This window comes from Columba livia, chromosome 1 (genome assembly GCF_036013475.1).
Source record: "Columba livia isolate bColLiv1 breed racing homer chromosome 1, bColLiv1.pat.W.v2, whole genome shotgun sequence".
In the NCBI taxonomy this organism is placed as follows: Eukaryota; Metazoa; Chordata; class Aves; order Columbiformes; family Columbidae; genus Columba; species Columba livia.
The window spans coordinates 112243778-112260576 of NC_088602.1; the positions used below are offsets into that span (position 1 = coordinate 112243778).

Consider the following 16799-nt stretch of genomic DNA (forward strand, 5'->3'; position numbering starts at 1 on the left):
GGGGAGCTTGATCTGCACCCCTTGGTATTCACCAGGGCTGAGAGAATTCCACCCATAGGTGTGAGTTTCCCACTCCATCCTTGCTCTTCATGTTTCTGATCTCTTTGCTCACTCCATTTAGTCTTTACCGCTAAAATTGTTTTTCCCTGCTGCCAAGCTTAACTTGATCGGAGTTGTTGCTTTGCATAAGTAGATGTGAGAGAAAATGCACTCTGATAATAATAGTAGGCATGCTTTTTGGCCATGGTATGTGCATGTCCATTGACTTAAGGAAAAGCTTGACTGGGCCTGAAATAACACTCATTGCACAGACATAAAATTAAAAGACTGAGTCATGTGAAATAAGAGCCTGTGTCTAGAAATCTCCATGCTCCTGACCTTACCAATGGTTCTCTTCATAGAGATGTTGCATTTATGTGGGCCATTGCTGACTTCTGGGCTGCTCAAGTGGTTGGGGAAGGTTTGGGAGGGGGCCCCATGCAACAGGAGGAATCAGGAGGGTGGCTGACCTTGCAGTCAAGGTCTATTAATTGCTTCTTTCAAAGCAGAACATTCCAGTTGGGCTCTTAGTGTTTGCTGGAACTCCGGCCCACTCTTTCTCAGCTGCAGGGGAGTGATTCGTTCCTTAGAAGCCTTCAAAATCATTCCTCTCCCTTCATTAATCAGGGACTTCATTTACAGGGATATAAGTGGACTTCAAGCCCTAGGTTTTCTGTAGAAATTTTTGACTCTTTTAACACAGGATGACATGCAGATTCATTAAGTTAATGGCATGGTATTTCACTTGGGAGATAAATTTCTGATTGATCTTATTGCAGGTAACTATCTATGGACAGCTAGTATCTGATGGTATCCCTTTGCTCCTTCTCGGTGAAGAGATGAAGCCTCCCAGGGTAGCTGCATTCCATAAACATCTCTGAGTTGCTGGAAATCCCTGTGGGGCCCAACAAAACTCTGTTGTTTTTCAGAGAATGTTTTTCAGTCACTTGACACGGCTTTGATGGTAGAAGTGATGGAAAAAAAATACCTGAGCCACTTCATGCTGTTCTTTTTCATCATGTTATGATATGTGAAACGTACCAATTTGGTTGATTTTTAGCTGTCAGGAAGAGAAAATTCCCATGGTTGCTTTAGACTTGAGAATACTTTGCTGGAATTTTTAGGCAACAATAATAAATAGTTCTTGCATGTGAACTTGTATCAAGAGAAACAGAGATATTAATCCCTTAGGGGAAATCATAGCTGTTCTGCTTTCTAGATGAATTTTGATTAATTTCATATGGTCTCACACTGATTTTATTTTCATCTTCTTTTTGTAAGCTCTCCATCTCTCTTTTATTCTTTGCTTCACATGTGTCCCTTTTTTTTTTTCCCAAAGTTTCATCTACTTTTTTCTCTTGTTTCTAGTGGGATATTTGGTACTTCTCACTGTCTCTGCCTGCCTTGATTCTGTATCTGAGGAAACTCCTCCATCTTCTCTCAGCTTGCAGGTTGCTAGTGTGATACCCCCTGCAATCTGCTGGAAGCTCCCCTAATTTTTTCTTGCCATTTTGTCTCCTCTGTGCTTTTTTGTCCAGTCTGTCCCTTCCAGTCTCTTAGAGGATTTATTCCAGTTAACAGTCTCCTGCAGAAGCCAATTGGCTGTGGCTAAAGAAAACAAGGTCTTTTCAGGCATAGCTTATCTCTGCCTTGATTTCCAGCAGTGCCCTATGCCAAATATGTTGTGTATTTATAGAGGTTACCTTTTTTTCCAGCAGTAAGTCAGTAGCTGCAGGAAGAAGAAGGAGCTCAGCAAGATGCAGGTGATTTTCTTAACTTCCTCAAGTTCTCTGTTCTATGCAAATGTGTTATGCCTGTATGTTTCCTCCCTCTGTGAAAGGCTGTAGAGCAAAGGTAGAGGTGAGGGAATAGGACTTAAATCCAAGTGTGTAATTTTCTATCTGAGAAAGGAACGTGAAGCTAAGAGGGTACGTTGCTAAGAGGGTAAGTTGAGCTCGTCTTTTATTTTTCCTTAGTTACATGTGTTAGGAAGTAAGGGAATCACTCTGTGTGAGGCAGGGGCTTCTGAAGTGGAAAATACTGCTTTCAAAATTGAACACTGGAACAGTCTGCCTAGGGGGGTTGTGGAGCCTCCTACTCTGGAGATATTCAAAACCCACCTGGACACCTTCCTGTGTAACCTCATCTAGGTGTTCCTGCTCCGGCGGGGAGATTGGACTAGATGATTTTTCAAGGTCTCTTCCAATCCCTAACATTCTGTGATTCTGTGAAAAATGGTAAATACATGGGGGGAGTACTTCTGGAACAAGTGGCATTAAAATAGTGGGCTGCGTTTCTATAGAAGTAGACTATGTGTGAAGGAAAAAGATGGTTTCCTCTCACCATTCTCTTAAGTTTCCACTTCATGTCTTTTGTCAGGGTAATCATAAAAATGGATGTTTCGGAAATCATGAACAGCAGCCATAAATCATTGCAAGGTGGTGACATACAGGCATCTAACTGATAGCTGATTTGCTTTAAGGAAATCTCCACCTTAGGGGACAGGTTTTCAGAAATGTAGATTGAGAGAGATGTATTTCTTGTACTTGCAAGCAGTTAATGAACCTGATGCTTCCTAGTTGGCCGTGGCTCTGAATTGCCCTTTGTGGCCTTGGAAATCTTCTGCTAGTGAGCCAACAGGTAAGGAGATGCAGTGATCCCTCAAAATGTTGATATGCGAGATTTTGATTGCCCTTCAGGTTCACTGGCCTATATGCAGATGATCGTTGCCTTAGTCTTTTTTCTAGTCTTATTCAAATTCACTGGTTTTATGTCTTCCTTTTTCTTATGTCTGTTCCTTGTTCTTATTTCTCTAAAAGTCTCACTTTGGTTCTCAGTAGCAAATGAAGGCAATTAGGTTGATCTCAATTTGCTAATTGCCTTTAAGAATGAATTAAGCTGAACATTTTCCACTTGAATTTGGTGTTCTTGCTTCTACTGGTGCTTAAGGGCTAGTAACTTTTTAATTAGTACTCAAAGTTTTGTCTATTCAATACTTTTTTTCCCTTATACTTTTTCCTTCCTTTTTAAATTGTCTTCCTTTATCTTCTCCTTCTTTTACTTTTTTTTCCCCTGCTTTGCTCAGTTTCCTGCACTTCATGGGACTGAACTTGTTCTCCATGGTCGGCATTCCCTGGTCACTGCCCTTTGGGGCTGCCCCATATGCTCCTTCCCAACAGAGGGAAGGCTGCACTGTGCTGCTCCTGGGCTGCTCTACTCCACGAGAGACCAAGCGTTAAGCTGGCAGTGTTGCTCTTCTTGTAGGACTTGAGTGGGCAACTCAGCATAGTGTTGTACAAGGCCGTGTAGACAGATGAAGTCAATTTGAGGTAGCTTGACTACCTCACAGTGGCTTTGGACAGTGCACAGGGGAAGTCTGGGTGATCTCTTGAGGAAAGGAGACTTTGCTTCCCCCATTGTGGCTGCATTTTTTCTCATGTGAACTGTGTCTCCTGTGTTTTGCGTGCAGACGTTCATTGCTGTAAGCTGTTCTTTGAGGTCCAGGGTCAAATACAGGACCAACTGAAGAGAGGCAAGTAGAGGTTAAAACTCTTCTGTTGGTATCATGCTAAGTAATGGAACACTCCTGCATGGTGGAGTTGCAGATGGAGGGATGTGTGTGATCCCCAGCATGATCCCCAGATCCAACAGCTCCTTTCCAGTTGTCCATGTTTCTTCTCTGTGGCACTTTGAGATCAGCTGTGTGTAGCTTCCTATAGCTGGAGTGGACATTTAAGAGTTGTCTAATAACAGGGCTCTGTACAATGTCCAGTGTGGTGAGTAAAATATTTTCTTTCTAAACAGCAGCACTTACCATACAGTTACTTTGAAATGTTCAATTCTATTTACTCTTTTTTCTGGTGGATGCTTTCATGCAGAAGAACATTCACAATATGCAGAAGAAAAATCTTGGTGTATAATATAAAGGTTGGGGTTTGCCTTGATTTACAAAGCAAACGATTGGTTGATTTGGAGTCAACTAAAGTTTGTTGTTGTTTTTTTTGTTGTTTGTTTGTTTGTTCTCTATCTAGTTGCTTATTGTTATTCTTAAATTTATTTGGTTTTTAAAACAGAAAAAAAGAGTAAAACTAGGGGGGTTTTTTGGCCATGCATTCTAAAAATACAGAATATTTCTGATGAACAGATAAGTTGGTTTGACAGTAGAATTCTGACTTTTTGTTGGCTTTAGTAGATGCTGCCTTGACCATTAAGCTAAAAAGAGCTAATCTCTAGTAGGCCTAGCATCAGGCATAAAGGAGATGAGGACAGAAAAAATTATGCCTTGGAGAGGAGGGTTTTGTCAGTGATGCTGGAGAGGGCCAAGGCCCAGTGTCTAGACCTAAAGGCAGGCAATATATGTCTCTCATATTGATGCCACTGACAGCATTGTCTCTGCAACACATTTGTCATGGAGACAGCTAGTTCAGGGGAACCCTGCTCACTTCTGGGTGTTTTTGTTCCTCTTGAATGAAGCAAAATGAAAGCATAGAGAGATCTTTCAGGAACTCAGTACAGTCTCTGCAAGTCTCAGTCCCGAGGGACATTTCCATAGCACAGTGGAGGTGTGGGTGGGTGCCCAGGGAGCACAGCCCCTGCCAGCAGTGGAGCTGGCAACTGTGTGCCTGGGCAGTCCCCAGTCCAGGCTCTGGGACCTGTTTTGGGGATGTCTAGGAGGGCAGTGCTTGCTGCTGGTGGCCAAATTGCTGCTTTGCCATCACCAGCTCAGTTGCGTTTCTGGGAAGGCGCTCTGGTGGTGCATTTACTGTCAAAGCGGGCTGACATGCAGCATCCTGGTGGCTTCCCTGGGTCAGTCTGGGCAGCAGATTTTTTTTTTTTTTTTTTCTAAAAGAATTGAAGCTTCTTTCTTTCCTTTCCTGACTCTTTTGACAAAGTGAATTCTGACAAGTGTGGCGTAAATCCTTCCCCAGCATGGCAGCACAGTAACAGTGCTACCTGCATTGGTAGCAAATACCTCTCTCTCACCTTTCCCTCAGGTATGTCTGTATGCTGGCGTAGCATGTGATCTGGCACTGTGCCCTTAAAAGAGGTAACTTTTATGGTATAAGCCTGTCAAATTTAATTTAAGGATGTTATAGCTAATACCTCCCTGTGTGAACGTGCCTTTTAACGGGAGCATAAATGGTTTAGACTTTTGTGACGCAGAGTGAGTGAAGCCAGTGATTTTAATAAAATATTTGTATTAAGTTCTCAGTTAACTCCAAAAAAACCCCTTATTCTTTCTTATCTCATTAGTAAGGGAAGGAGTAAGGTATGGCCTTGTGGTCTCGGATCATTTGTGAAAACAAAACTAGAAACAGTTCATGGAGATTTAATTCTCTATGTTTTTACTAGAAGCACAGGATACTTTGTGATAGTGTGATGTTCTCATGACACTGTCTGAAGTCCAGTTCAGTCACAATACAAGTTCATGGTGCGTATCAGATATGTTTCTATTTTAAGTACTTTTTTGTGAAGTTACGAGATATTATTTATAATTTGGTATATCTTTTCAAACCACAATATGGCCATTTTTTGGTACAGCATGTTTATTCTGCTTGATCACTGTGCTATTTTGGGTACAAAGTGTAACACCTCCAGCTCATATTTTAAATCATAAGCTCAACAAAAGCTCGTGGTTTTTTTTTGCTTTTTTTTTCTTTTTTTTTTTCTTTTTGCTTTTTTTTTCTTTTTTTTTTGCTTTTTTTTTTTTTTTAAAGTATTTTTATTCTCTGCTAGTTACATCCTTTTGTTTTTCCAGTTAGAGTGCTCACTGAGAGGGAGGGTTAATGGAGGCATGCACCGCTGACTACAGGAGATGGATTGATTTTTGAAAGCAAGTGAAAATGCCTAAAATACTTCAGCTTTTTTTTTTTTTTTTTTTTTTTTCCCTGATTTCCTGGTCTCTTTAATCCCAAAAGAGAAGGAAAAGAATGAAATTAAAACCAGCCTTACAAAGACCTCTCATGTGGTGGTTATGGGGTTTGTGTTTTGTCTCTTTTCCAGTGCTGATAAGAGTTCTAAGATACAGAAAGAATGAGATTTGCGGCTTTTTCTCAAGTAAAACAGCTTTAGTGAGATTTAAGTATAAAATGCGGAGAAAAGCAATGAGCTAAAAAATGCGGAAGCTTGTTGCACTGTTAGAAGAAGCTGCTATAATCTTCCTGCCTTCTGAATCGCATTGTGATTCTGTGAGCACGTACTATGTTGCATGTTCAGTTACTTTTTGAAGATAAAAGGGCATGTTATTAACTCTGTTTCAAAGGTGGTGATGTTAGTATGTGTATATTTTGTGTGTATGTGTATAGTACAACATTGTACACTTTTTTAATATAAGTTTCTTCCTCTGAAATTCAATGTAACTTCATGAAGCTTTGACAGGACAAACTGTATTGATATGATAGATCTGATCTGGCAGTCATCTGCCTGGTTTAATTACAAATTTGTTTAAAGTTTGATCTTTTGCTCTGCTCTGACAGAAGCTAAACTGACATAAATGAATTCCAACCTGACAACAGTGTGGCTGCACAGAGAGATATATATTGTTTTAACTAACACAAACTGTCTGTAATAGCAAAGGGATGAGGAGAAAAAAAGAAAAAGGTTTTTCATCATTTCCACTTGGATGGCTGGTAATGTTGGGTGATGATATGGCCAGCTCCTGTTGAAGCCATGGGATGAATGCACAGATCGAGAAAGCCATCTGCTTTGTTTTCAACATGTGTACTGTAGTGGCACATAGAGGTTCTCAGGGATGCCCCTGTTATGCTATCTAGACCGTATAATAAAAGTTCTGGGACCAAAGTTTGTTCTTCCTGTGATTTGATGGTCTGCATCTTTTCAAACTGCAAAAGAACACGATGATATTCTCCAAAATATGGAGTGCATTCTTTTATTATATACCCCTTCCCCAAGTGGGAAGATAATAGAAGCCTAACAGAAGAAATGTGCAAAATACTTATTCATGTGGGATATTTAAGGGAAAGTTGTCTGTACACCACAGTACAATGCCCTATGTGTCCAGACAGAGTATTGCCTCATAAGTTGTCCTCCCTTGCGTTTGAATTCCAGCTATGGACCATGCAAGGAAGAGTTTCTGTTGCTTCCTCCTAACTTATGTCCCCATGAGGGTACTTGAGTGTTTTGCTTTCCAGGTACCTTGATGCAGCACTTTTAAATGCTTGGCATTTGGGTGGTGGTGTAACAAAAGTAAGCGTTAGTGCGGTGTAACATGCCTCTGTATACATATTCACAGACAGTTGGTATCTATGCCACTCTGTCAGTGATGGAGATTTTGAGGATTGCGTATACAGAGAAAAGCAAAGGAAAACTGAAATGGGATACCTGGAGTCTCATCTGGCTCTGGTGCTATTCCAAAGGTGTTAGTAGCTTCCTAACAAGGCATTCCTTCCTCCAAGGAAAAGAAGGAGACAACAATAATCCATAGGCATGTCAGCTTAGCGTATTACCTTTCCTAGGAACAGATGACAAAGCCAAGCTTTGTGTTGATAGACTTTTTGTGCTTTTACACTTTGAGTCACTCATCATTTTCTTGAGGTGGTTTTCAATATCTTTTATGTGCTGAGCAGCATGCAGCAGTACAGTTTATGTAATTTATGGTGACTCAAATGTGCCGATCTTAAAACCACAGAGTCCACTAGGTTGTCTTTCAGGCTAACTGAAAGTCTGAAAGCCCTGAAGATTCTGGTCTAAAATTGCCTACATGGAGATGCTGTCCCAAAATCACAAGTTTTGTGAAGTCCTGAATTTGCTAAGTAAAACTAAGGCAGATGGAGGCATTCTGGTAAATGTTTTTTTTCCGTCTTTCTTCCTAGCCCAGAAGCTCCTGCTGTAATGCATTTTGAAAGTTTTGCTCTGGACCTGATTTGAGCTGAAACTACATTTTAAAACCATTACTATTTAATGAGTATGAAAATCTCCGTGTTTCCAGTTCTGTTCCAGCTTTGCTGCTGCAGTCCACAAGGTTAAAACCTAAAGCCATCTGGTCTTAGAGGAATGAGAAATATTTTTGTACTAGCTGAAACAGTAAAGCAGGAAAAAAACCCAGATATCATAGTTTCCAAAAATCTGTGATTCTCTTTTCCTAATATAATGATCAAGTCTTCTCTTACGCAGATAACCTTTTCCAAATATTCAACATTTCTGAACTTTCTGATTAGGTACAGGCAAAAGTACTCCCTAAAACTAGACAAGTTTTTCTGTTTGTTTGTTTTTTCAATCCCCTTCCTCCCCCCTTAATTTAAATTATATCATGGGCTTTTATGATTGTGGAGTTGCCTGAATACCAATGTGTAAACATCTCCCATTTTTAGGCGGATTCCTCTGTTTTAGAGTACAGCAAACCCAGAATTTAATATACAGCATTAACTTCCATGTTCAGAAGAACTTTCTGCACTTATAAACCAGAACAGGCACTTGAAGGTATTCCATACAGACAATGTGGTTTTATCTTCTGAACTTGCTTTGAAATGAGTCTTCTCTGTCTGAAGACCCAGTGGGTCAGGTCCACTTTGCAGGGCTCTGGTTTTACGTCATTGGGAGCTGCTTGACACTGATGTAACTCAATAGTGAATGAGTTTCTTCCTACAACCAGGCATGTTAAAGTGAGTATGTCAAAAAGTTGAAAATATTTTACCTCCTAGCTGAAGCTGATAAAACCAGGATGTATTGGATGGGGCGTAGCTGGAAAAGGAAACTGTAAGATTTATTTTGTTTACCTTGGTGTTACAAAGCAAAATTACTCACAATAACATTAGTACTTGGCCTGGGTTTTGCTCATAGTCTTGGAGTTCATGTAACGAATATAGTGGTGACAGATTTGTCTCACTGAATTGCTGGTAAGCCATTATGGGTAGGATTTTTTGAGCATGAGCTTTTTCATGTACCCGTTAAACATATAAGGCAATTGTCTCGTACCTCACTGTAGTCGACAGAAAGAACGAGCACCTCTTTAGGTCAAAGCATTCTCTTCTAGGAAGCAGAGATGGGTGGGATGAGTTGCTAAATAGCTCAAGATCATCTGTACAAAACCCAGCCTACATCTATGATTCAAGAGAATAGTTGCACACAATAGATAGCAAAACTTCTTAAACTAAGCATGTACTTAAATGTTTTGCTGACTGCCAGATTTGCCTTCAGTCTGAAGTCATTAGGAGCTTATTTTTACATGAAGCATTAGCAGTCAAAACAGTGTTGCTATCTCTACTTCATTCCTATGGAAAAATTAATAAGACTGGAGGATTTTGAAAAGAAATCCTGCACTTTGGCCTGGGGTGGCTGCCAGATCCAGTGTATCACACCATGGCACACTAAACAGTATTCCAGGCCTTAGGAGGGTGAATTTTCATCTACAGTACTAATCTTTTCCCTGTGCTCTTCATGAAAGCAGGATAGTCTTCAGAAAGCAGTAATGGCACAGAGCTGTCAAATGCCGTGTGTTAACTCTGAGACTAAGATGGGCGACTCTTTGCTAAACACACCTGACACGTGCTGGATGTCTCTGCACGGCGCTGTGCTGTGGATGCTCCCCTGGTGAACCCTGTGGAAGGGGACTCTAGTGTGGAGTTTAGAGGGGGGGTCCTTGTGTTGTAGGGGTCCCTCCCTGCTGGAGGACAGTTTTTGGTACTAAGGCTCCTTCCCCAGCCAGTGTCACTGTCTTGTGGATCAGGTGAGGCATTCCCAAAAGATCTGCTAAAATGAACCCCAGCCAGAGTGCCTAGTGTACAGACCAGCTAAATCTTCATTCTCTCCTCTGGAATTTTCACTTTATAGCTCTGTATATATATGGTTGATTTTGCATCTTGAAGTAAGAAGAGTATTCAGTGTCAGGCTTAACAAAGCTGAGGACTGAATTGCTGTTTTAGTCACAAGATGACTGTAATACTTACTGGTGTAGCACACATTGCAACTAGGGGGCAGGTGGTGAAGATTCAGTACTCCATCTTTCTCAAATTATCGTATGTGCTCCAAGAGGAAAAAAATACTGATTTGGCTGTCACTATATCAGAAAAAAACAATGCTCATATATTAGCATCTGAATCTGAATTAAAATAAACAATCTGTGGATATCAAGAACAAATATTCTGCAGTCTGGAAAGCTGGAACATTCATTATTAAATATTTGTTGAGAACAGCAAATTGGTGATAAGATTCCTTTGGATTTTGGAATTTATCTTGAGACAGAATGCAAATGTTTGAACTTTTTTGGTTTTGGTCTCCATTGTTTCTGCAATCTCTGAGGGCAGTTCCCTTTAATTTTGAAATCCAGTTCATGAGTACCAAGAGCAAAAGGACTAAATGTCATTTAGAAGTAATGTAGCAATACTTGCCAACAGCACAGCTTTAGTAGATTCTGAGAGAGGAATGTGGGAGCAGTCATAGCCTTAAAAAAACAACAATAGGTTTTAGCAACTGGAGAATCTGTAAAAATATTTGAGAACTGTGCATGATTCCTTCTTGCCGAGTTGAGTTTTTGCTCTCATGGTTGTGTTTTTGTGTGGTGTGTTGTGGTTTTGTTTGTTTTTTGTTTGGTTGTTGTTTTTTGGTGGGTTTTTTTGTTTGTTTTGTGTTTTGTTTTGGTTTTTTTTTTTGAGAAACCTCATGGGAGAATTTCAAGAAAAAAAAAAAGATAAAATATTTATTTAAGAACTGACTTGAAGAGCACTCCCTTGCCAGAGTTATAATTTTCTTTTCTGCTTTTCCTGGCTGTTTTATCTATCTTAATGTAATTTTGTTCACAGAATACAGAATTTTGTGCCAAATTTACAATTCACATATAATTTGTTATTATAAAGGTGTGGCGCATTTGTCTTGCTAAAAGTATTATCTGAGGTGACCTCTCTGCAAAAGTACATGTCAGAGTTAAGGAGGTCGTGCTTTCAAAGTGCTGCTCTGAGCAGAGCTAAGAAACTGGGAGGGGTTGCTATTTCCACTGCAGGAACAGATGCAGGAACAGATCCTGTTCTCATCACATTGAGAAATAATAGGTTTCCAGTGAAAAGATTTCGCAGACTCAAAATTCAGTATTGGAGGAGGAGGATTATTATCTATTTGCACACAGTTTTAATCACAGGACTATCACCCATGCCTTACCCAGTGAGCAACCTCAGATCTCCGTACAGGAGGCATCCTTGCTCACCCCAGTGAAGAGGAGGAGCAGAGTGGATGAGTGAATTCCTGCCTTTGGATCATGTTCTGAAAGCGTTTTTGTTTCCCGGCACTTAATGTCTTCATGCTTTTAAAAATAAGGCCCTGAGGTCTTCCATCATTTGTATCATCACAGTGGGGAGTTGAAGAAAAGTAAGGTATTTTGCTTTTCTTGCAATAAGCCAATTTAGGCCATGTCCTGTGCTAGTAGTACTATGTCAGGTCATGAAAACAAGCATAACTCTGTGGTTTGGTAATATTCAGAAGTAATTTCAGAAAACAAAATTGTATTAGTAGAATTTCAGTTTTGATGTATAAAGCTCTTTGCTTCTGAAGTTTTTAGGTATGCATTTTGCCAGCTAGATGTGGTGTTTCTGCTGTCCTGGTGTGAAGTTTCAGGACGAAAGAATCCAAGGTTTTCACAGTAATAGAAGTTAAAGTAACGCACTAATTTTTAAGTGATGTTTTCAGTGTTATTACCACTAACCTTATTAAAGTCTCTGTAAGGAATACCACTGCAGAAATGTTGAGTAAGACATAGTAAATTACAAATGTTTTTTGTAAATAATAAAATGCAATAGTACTTTAAATGAACCCAAACATTTTCTGTGGCCTATAATTTCAATTTTCTGTGAGTATTCTTTAATTAGAAGTTGGTCTTAATGTTCTGTGTTAAGTAGGAGAAGAAAGGGATGAACAGTGGTTTGGTTGGGCAGTAGTTGAGTTAAAAGCATGGAGTGAAAAATGCTCATCTACATTAACTGACCAAAAAATCATAACTACTTTTTTTACATTGGCACAACTAAACTGTAAAGAAAATCCTTATGCATCCCAAACTTCCCACTTGGCTGTGCTTATACAGAGCCTGTTAGTGTTTTAAACACTTGTTGATCCCTTTCTCCCTGTGGAGTTAAGTGAGAATATCCCTTCTGCTGTTGGTTCTCAAGGAGTAATGGAATCACCTTCTCTATCCTGCCAAGTAGTGGGGGGAACAGCTCTTCCCTGGAAAGGTCATTTTCTCTGGGCTAAAGGAAAAAGAGTAAATAGGCAGCAATAGCTCCTTCTTATGCTTCTCAAAGTAGGAAAATAAATCAGGTAGATCACAGGCCTGCTTATTTCCTTTCCCTTTCTAAAGTTGAGGGAAATGTCAGAAGTGTTCTCTCATCCCAGGAGAATAGGATACAGGGGCTCAGAGACAGTGGTATCAACCCTTAGGAAGTGGGAAACTGTAGCCATCAGGGACCCCGTTGCATCAGATCAAGTCTTGTTCTGTATTTCTTTTTTTTTTTTTTTTTTTTTTTTTTTTTTTTGTTCTGATATCAGAAGATTTTTTTTTTTCAGGCATAGAAGCAGAAAAAAAAAATATATGCTGAGCTGAAAAATCTGGTTTAAAATGTGCAACAAGGAGAGCACTGCTACCATGCTCTTGCAGAGCTAAGGATTGCCAACAGTCGAATTTGTTGCAAGTCGTACACAACAGGGTGGCCAGAGAAGAGATATCCTTTATGTTTTGAGAGATTTACTGATTTGGCTGTCATCAAACAGCATATGTCATCTTGTGCGTCACTGCTTGGACATAAAGTCCCACTGACTGCAGTGCGGGTTGGCGAGTAAGTGAAAGTACTTACCAGTGTCTGTAAATACTTGTAGCTTCAACTGTCTCTCTTAACCTGGAGTATAGAACTTTCTAGGTAATTTCAGAGAGGCAAGCCCACTGTTTGCTTTATAATAAAACAGCATCAAATGATAACAAATGCATAAATTTGTAGCTCTGTAGAAAAAGACTTGTCTGACTTGGGATATATTGAGTCTTCTGTCATTTGATCTTAAACTACTACATGAAGCTCAGGTGAAGCTTGTTGTCAGTTTTAAGAGTAGTATTGATCCAGTCAGTAAGTCTGAGGGTACCTTGGAAAGCCTTGCTTAACATAGGTAAATGTTAATTAATGGTATAACACTGATATTAATGATAAATGTCAGTTATTTTTTGTCTTTTTTTAAAACTTCACTACTACGTGGCGTACACACAAGTTCACTCTTAGAGAAATATTTCACATAGCTTGGGCAGGAAAAATAAAATACAAAATCTAATACTACCTTTTTTGTGCAAGTTTGAAGAATTGACCTGATCAAAGATGGGCAAGAGTCTCTTTAATTTGTATTCCTGAGATCAGCCAGTAGGCAGCACAGGTCCAGCATAGCTACGGAAACAAAAGGAAAACAAAGGTGCAGCTTCGTGTCTTCTCTCACAGTATATTGCAGAGTGTGAGTAACTTTCTTTGAGATACACAAATGCCATAACTGCTGGTGTATCTGCCTTTCTGCCTCCTGCTCTGCTGTCTTTGGCCATGTCTGCACAGGTTGAACCATGTCAGAGAGCATCTGCTGGGGCTCCATCACCTGTGCCGTCAGGCTATCACTGATGTCTCTGACGTAGCTTAGGTCCAGACCAACTCTCCAAAGCAGATCCTGAGTACAGAGTTAGCACAGGCTGGGATTATTCATGACAGACCATTTAGACTCGGCCACTTTGGAGAGGGAGGCCGTTGAATAGTGTGGATTAAGGCCGTTCCCTGCCAGCTGGGTTGCTGCTGGGGCATGAGCCCAGACACGTGTAGTTTGTGAATATAGACTTCAGGCTCTGGTTCTGGGCTTGTGGTTTTCTCCATCCTGAACTGAAATCGCACAACTCCTCAGCTCTCAGTCTGAGCCCTGAGCGACAGTACTTACAGTCTTGGTCAACTGTCCTTTCCAACAATGATAAGCCACAATATCAGGATCATCACAGGGCTGCTGAAGTTTATCAGATGGCTGAGCTAAGGTAGCTAACCCTGTGTGGCAGAATGCTGTGTAAATATATTAATTTAAAATGTTATCATGTTCATAAGCTAGCACATGGTGTCTTTAGCTAAGTGTAAGTTGCAGTGCTAACACAGCTAGTAATTGCACAGTTGTTGATGTGTCTTCACTTGTTGAGCTGCATAAGCTTGATTACATACGTGCTCCTTGGCTCTAAAAATGTACATCTTCTCCCTTTGCGAGTCTGCTTGCTGTTGTACCACCAGACCAAGGTCGTGTCTCAGTTCCCACACCATGCATGTGTCCTGGCTCCACACCAGCCCCCTCCCTGCAAGGAAACCCAGGTGGGTTGGTCAGATGGGAGCCTTGGTAAGACCCAGCATCAGCTCTATCTGGAGCAGGGCAGGTGCTGTGGTGTTTCCTGGTAAGTGTAGGGACAGCCTTACATAAAATATAAGAAAAATATTTGTAAATTGAGGTACGTGAAGCCGTGCTTGGTCTTCAGTCAGGATTGACACTTCCTTTGGGAACAGTGGGGTCTGCCTCCACCAGCACTTTACATGCCTTCCTAAAATGTCCAGGGAGCAGTGCTATGCAAAAAAGAATAGTGGAGGATATTTGCTATCAAAGTAGTACTAGCAAGGTGAGGTTCAGTGTTAACCCACTGGAAAACCATCCACCTTGTAAAAGACCACATAACTATAGACTACATGGCTGTCTTTATGCTCGGGCTGGTTGTCACCTTTCTGTGGAAACTTATTAATAATGTAGCAAATAAAACAGGTAACAACTCGTGAGGAATTTCAGTAGGTGTTTCTTTTGTTTGCTAATGCATTAGCAGGGTACAGGGGCAATTTTGCAGGCTGCCCAAGGCCACATAGGGGCATATAGTAGCAGCCTGGGTGGGAACTGGCAGAGACAGGAGAAAGTTGTGAGATCTTCTTCCTTGTAATAGCCTTTTTTTCCCGATTCTGAACCTGCAGCAACTGAGTATTCTCGTTCTGTTAATACTGTTTTGATAATGAACTGTTTTAAATGTATGGTATTTTTCTCTTAAACCACTGTTGCATTGCAAACATTAATATGCATGCTAACACACACATATCTACTTCCAAATTTTATGTTGATTTCCCTACTGGCAAAAAATCCTTACAGCTTCTGCAGAGCCCCAGCTGTATTTGTGTGCTGCGCTGGTTTCCCCTGGGTTGTTTTACTGGGGAGGCAAGAGTCCAAGATTTAGAAAACAGGTCTAGATCCAGCACAGCACAAAACCCACAAGATGGCTTAGATGAATATTTCTTGGCTTGTGGAGTTTGAAAATCTATGGTGATTGTCAGCAGAACCAATAAATTCTCCATCTTTGGCTTGAGATAGTAACACAATGCTATTGGCCAGGTAAATGTCTGCTCTCTGGAGTCTACCTTCTATACAGAAGGTATGTATTTATACAGGGAGGTACCTACTATACAAAGAAAAGCCTGTGAGAAGGTCTGTAGTGTCACTGAGATTGAAGGAGCAGATTCTGGCTGTCTTTACATAAGAACACATGCTAAGTGATTTAATAGCCTTATTAATTCAAGCTGGAAAGAGCAAATCTGGTGGTAAGGTCAGTAGGAAACAAACACTCAGTGTAATTTTTTTTACATTCAAAATCTGTGTCCTAAATTATGAAACAAGATGCTCAAATGAAAGCATGTGGTAACATCCTGATTAATAATGTGTTTTCTTGAACAGCGGTGTACTACAAGCTGACCTTTCAAGCATTTTGTTATAAAAATTTTCCTGTATTTATTTCAAGTATAATTGTGCTGAATTTATGCCAGCATAGTGTAAACCTAAGCAGCTCCAGGTACAGAGATCAGTGGACTATCAAAAGCTTTTTGTGCATCTTGTGTTAGTAAGGGCAAATAATTTTTCTTTTTTCTGAGGATGGGGGTGCAAAGGCAATTGGTGGTGTTGTCTAGAACAGGTCTGTATGACCAGCCCAGGGTTACATTACACAGCAGAACAGTTGTCGTCTGAGGAGTTGTGCTATTTGATGACAGAAGTGACAGAGTCATCCCTTGGGGCACAGCCTGGCCAGTAGGGTACAGCTTGGACAGTCATTTTCTGGGATAGCCTTAAGTAATTCACCACAGCTTAGATGATTCATGGATTGAAAGGGAACATACAGTTCAGGAGGGGCAATCATCTTTAAAATCATACTGCTTTTAAAATACTGTATTTGGTGTAATACGTAAGAGGTGTTAAGCAGAAGATAAATTACAGTCCTTTTCCCTCCTCATCTCTCTGATTAATTTTTGTATTTTTTTGTGATGTTAATAGGTGTTTAGTTTCTCCTTTGCCTTTGTACAGCAGTTGTTTTCTTTCTGTGGGAGTCCTGAAGGGCAGAAGGGGAATTAGTGACCCTAAAGCAGTAGGACTACGGAAAAATATTGAAGAGAAATAGGAGAACGTGGTTAGAAACCTAAAAACTGGTGTCAGCTGAGGTTGGCTGTGTGCCTTCGTGACTTTCCCCTCAGCTCACTCCTGAGTCCCAAGGATGGAAGATGAGCACCTTGGTGGGGGAGGACACTGGGCTAAGCTGAAGGCTGTGGCTGCAGACTCATGGCTGTCAGCTCTCCCTCTGGAGAGGAGCTGTTTGTCTTCTGTCTCTTTAGCCTTCTAGGGGGACAGTGACAATGTGGTGGGATGGGTGGTTAACTCATTGCCAAGTTCAGTAGCGTTTATCACATTTAGTTCCTATTGCAAAAAGCAAACTTAAAATCCGTTGTGTGAGGTCATACGGTTGAAACTAT

The 16799-nt window shown here is 40.5% G+C and overlaps 1 protein-coding gene across 9 annotated transcripts in view; it reads left to right on the forward strand.

Annotated features, from left to right (window-relative positions):
- Positions 1-16799, forward strand: part of ARHGAP6 (Rho GTPase activating protein 6) — a 335136-nt gene that overhangs the window by 238294 nt on the left and 80043 nt on the right. Inside the window, exon 1 of one of the 9 annotated variants that reach the window (XM_065073400.1) lies at positions 1784-1802. The exons of 6 other annotated variants lie outside the window; for them this stretch is intronic. In XM_065073400.1, coding sequence (XP_064929472.1) covers positions 1797-1802 — 6 coding nt within the window. In that variant the 5' untranslated portion in view covers positions 1784-1796. Of the gene's footprint in view, positions 1-1783; positions 1803-1845; positions 1984-2058; positions 3816-16799 lie in introns of those variants that run through there. 2 more of the 9 variants (XM_065073408.1, XM_065073390.1) reach the window with 2 other exon arrangements.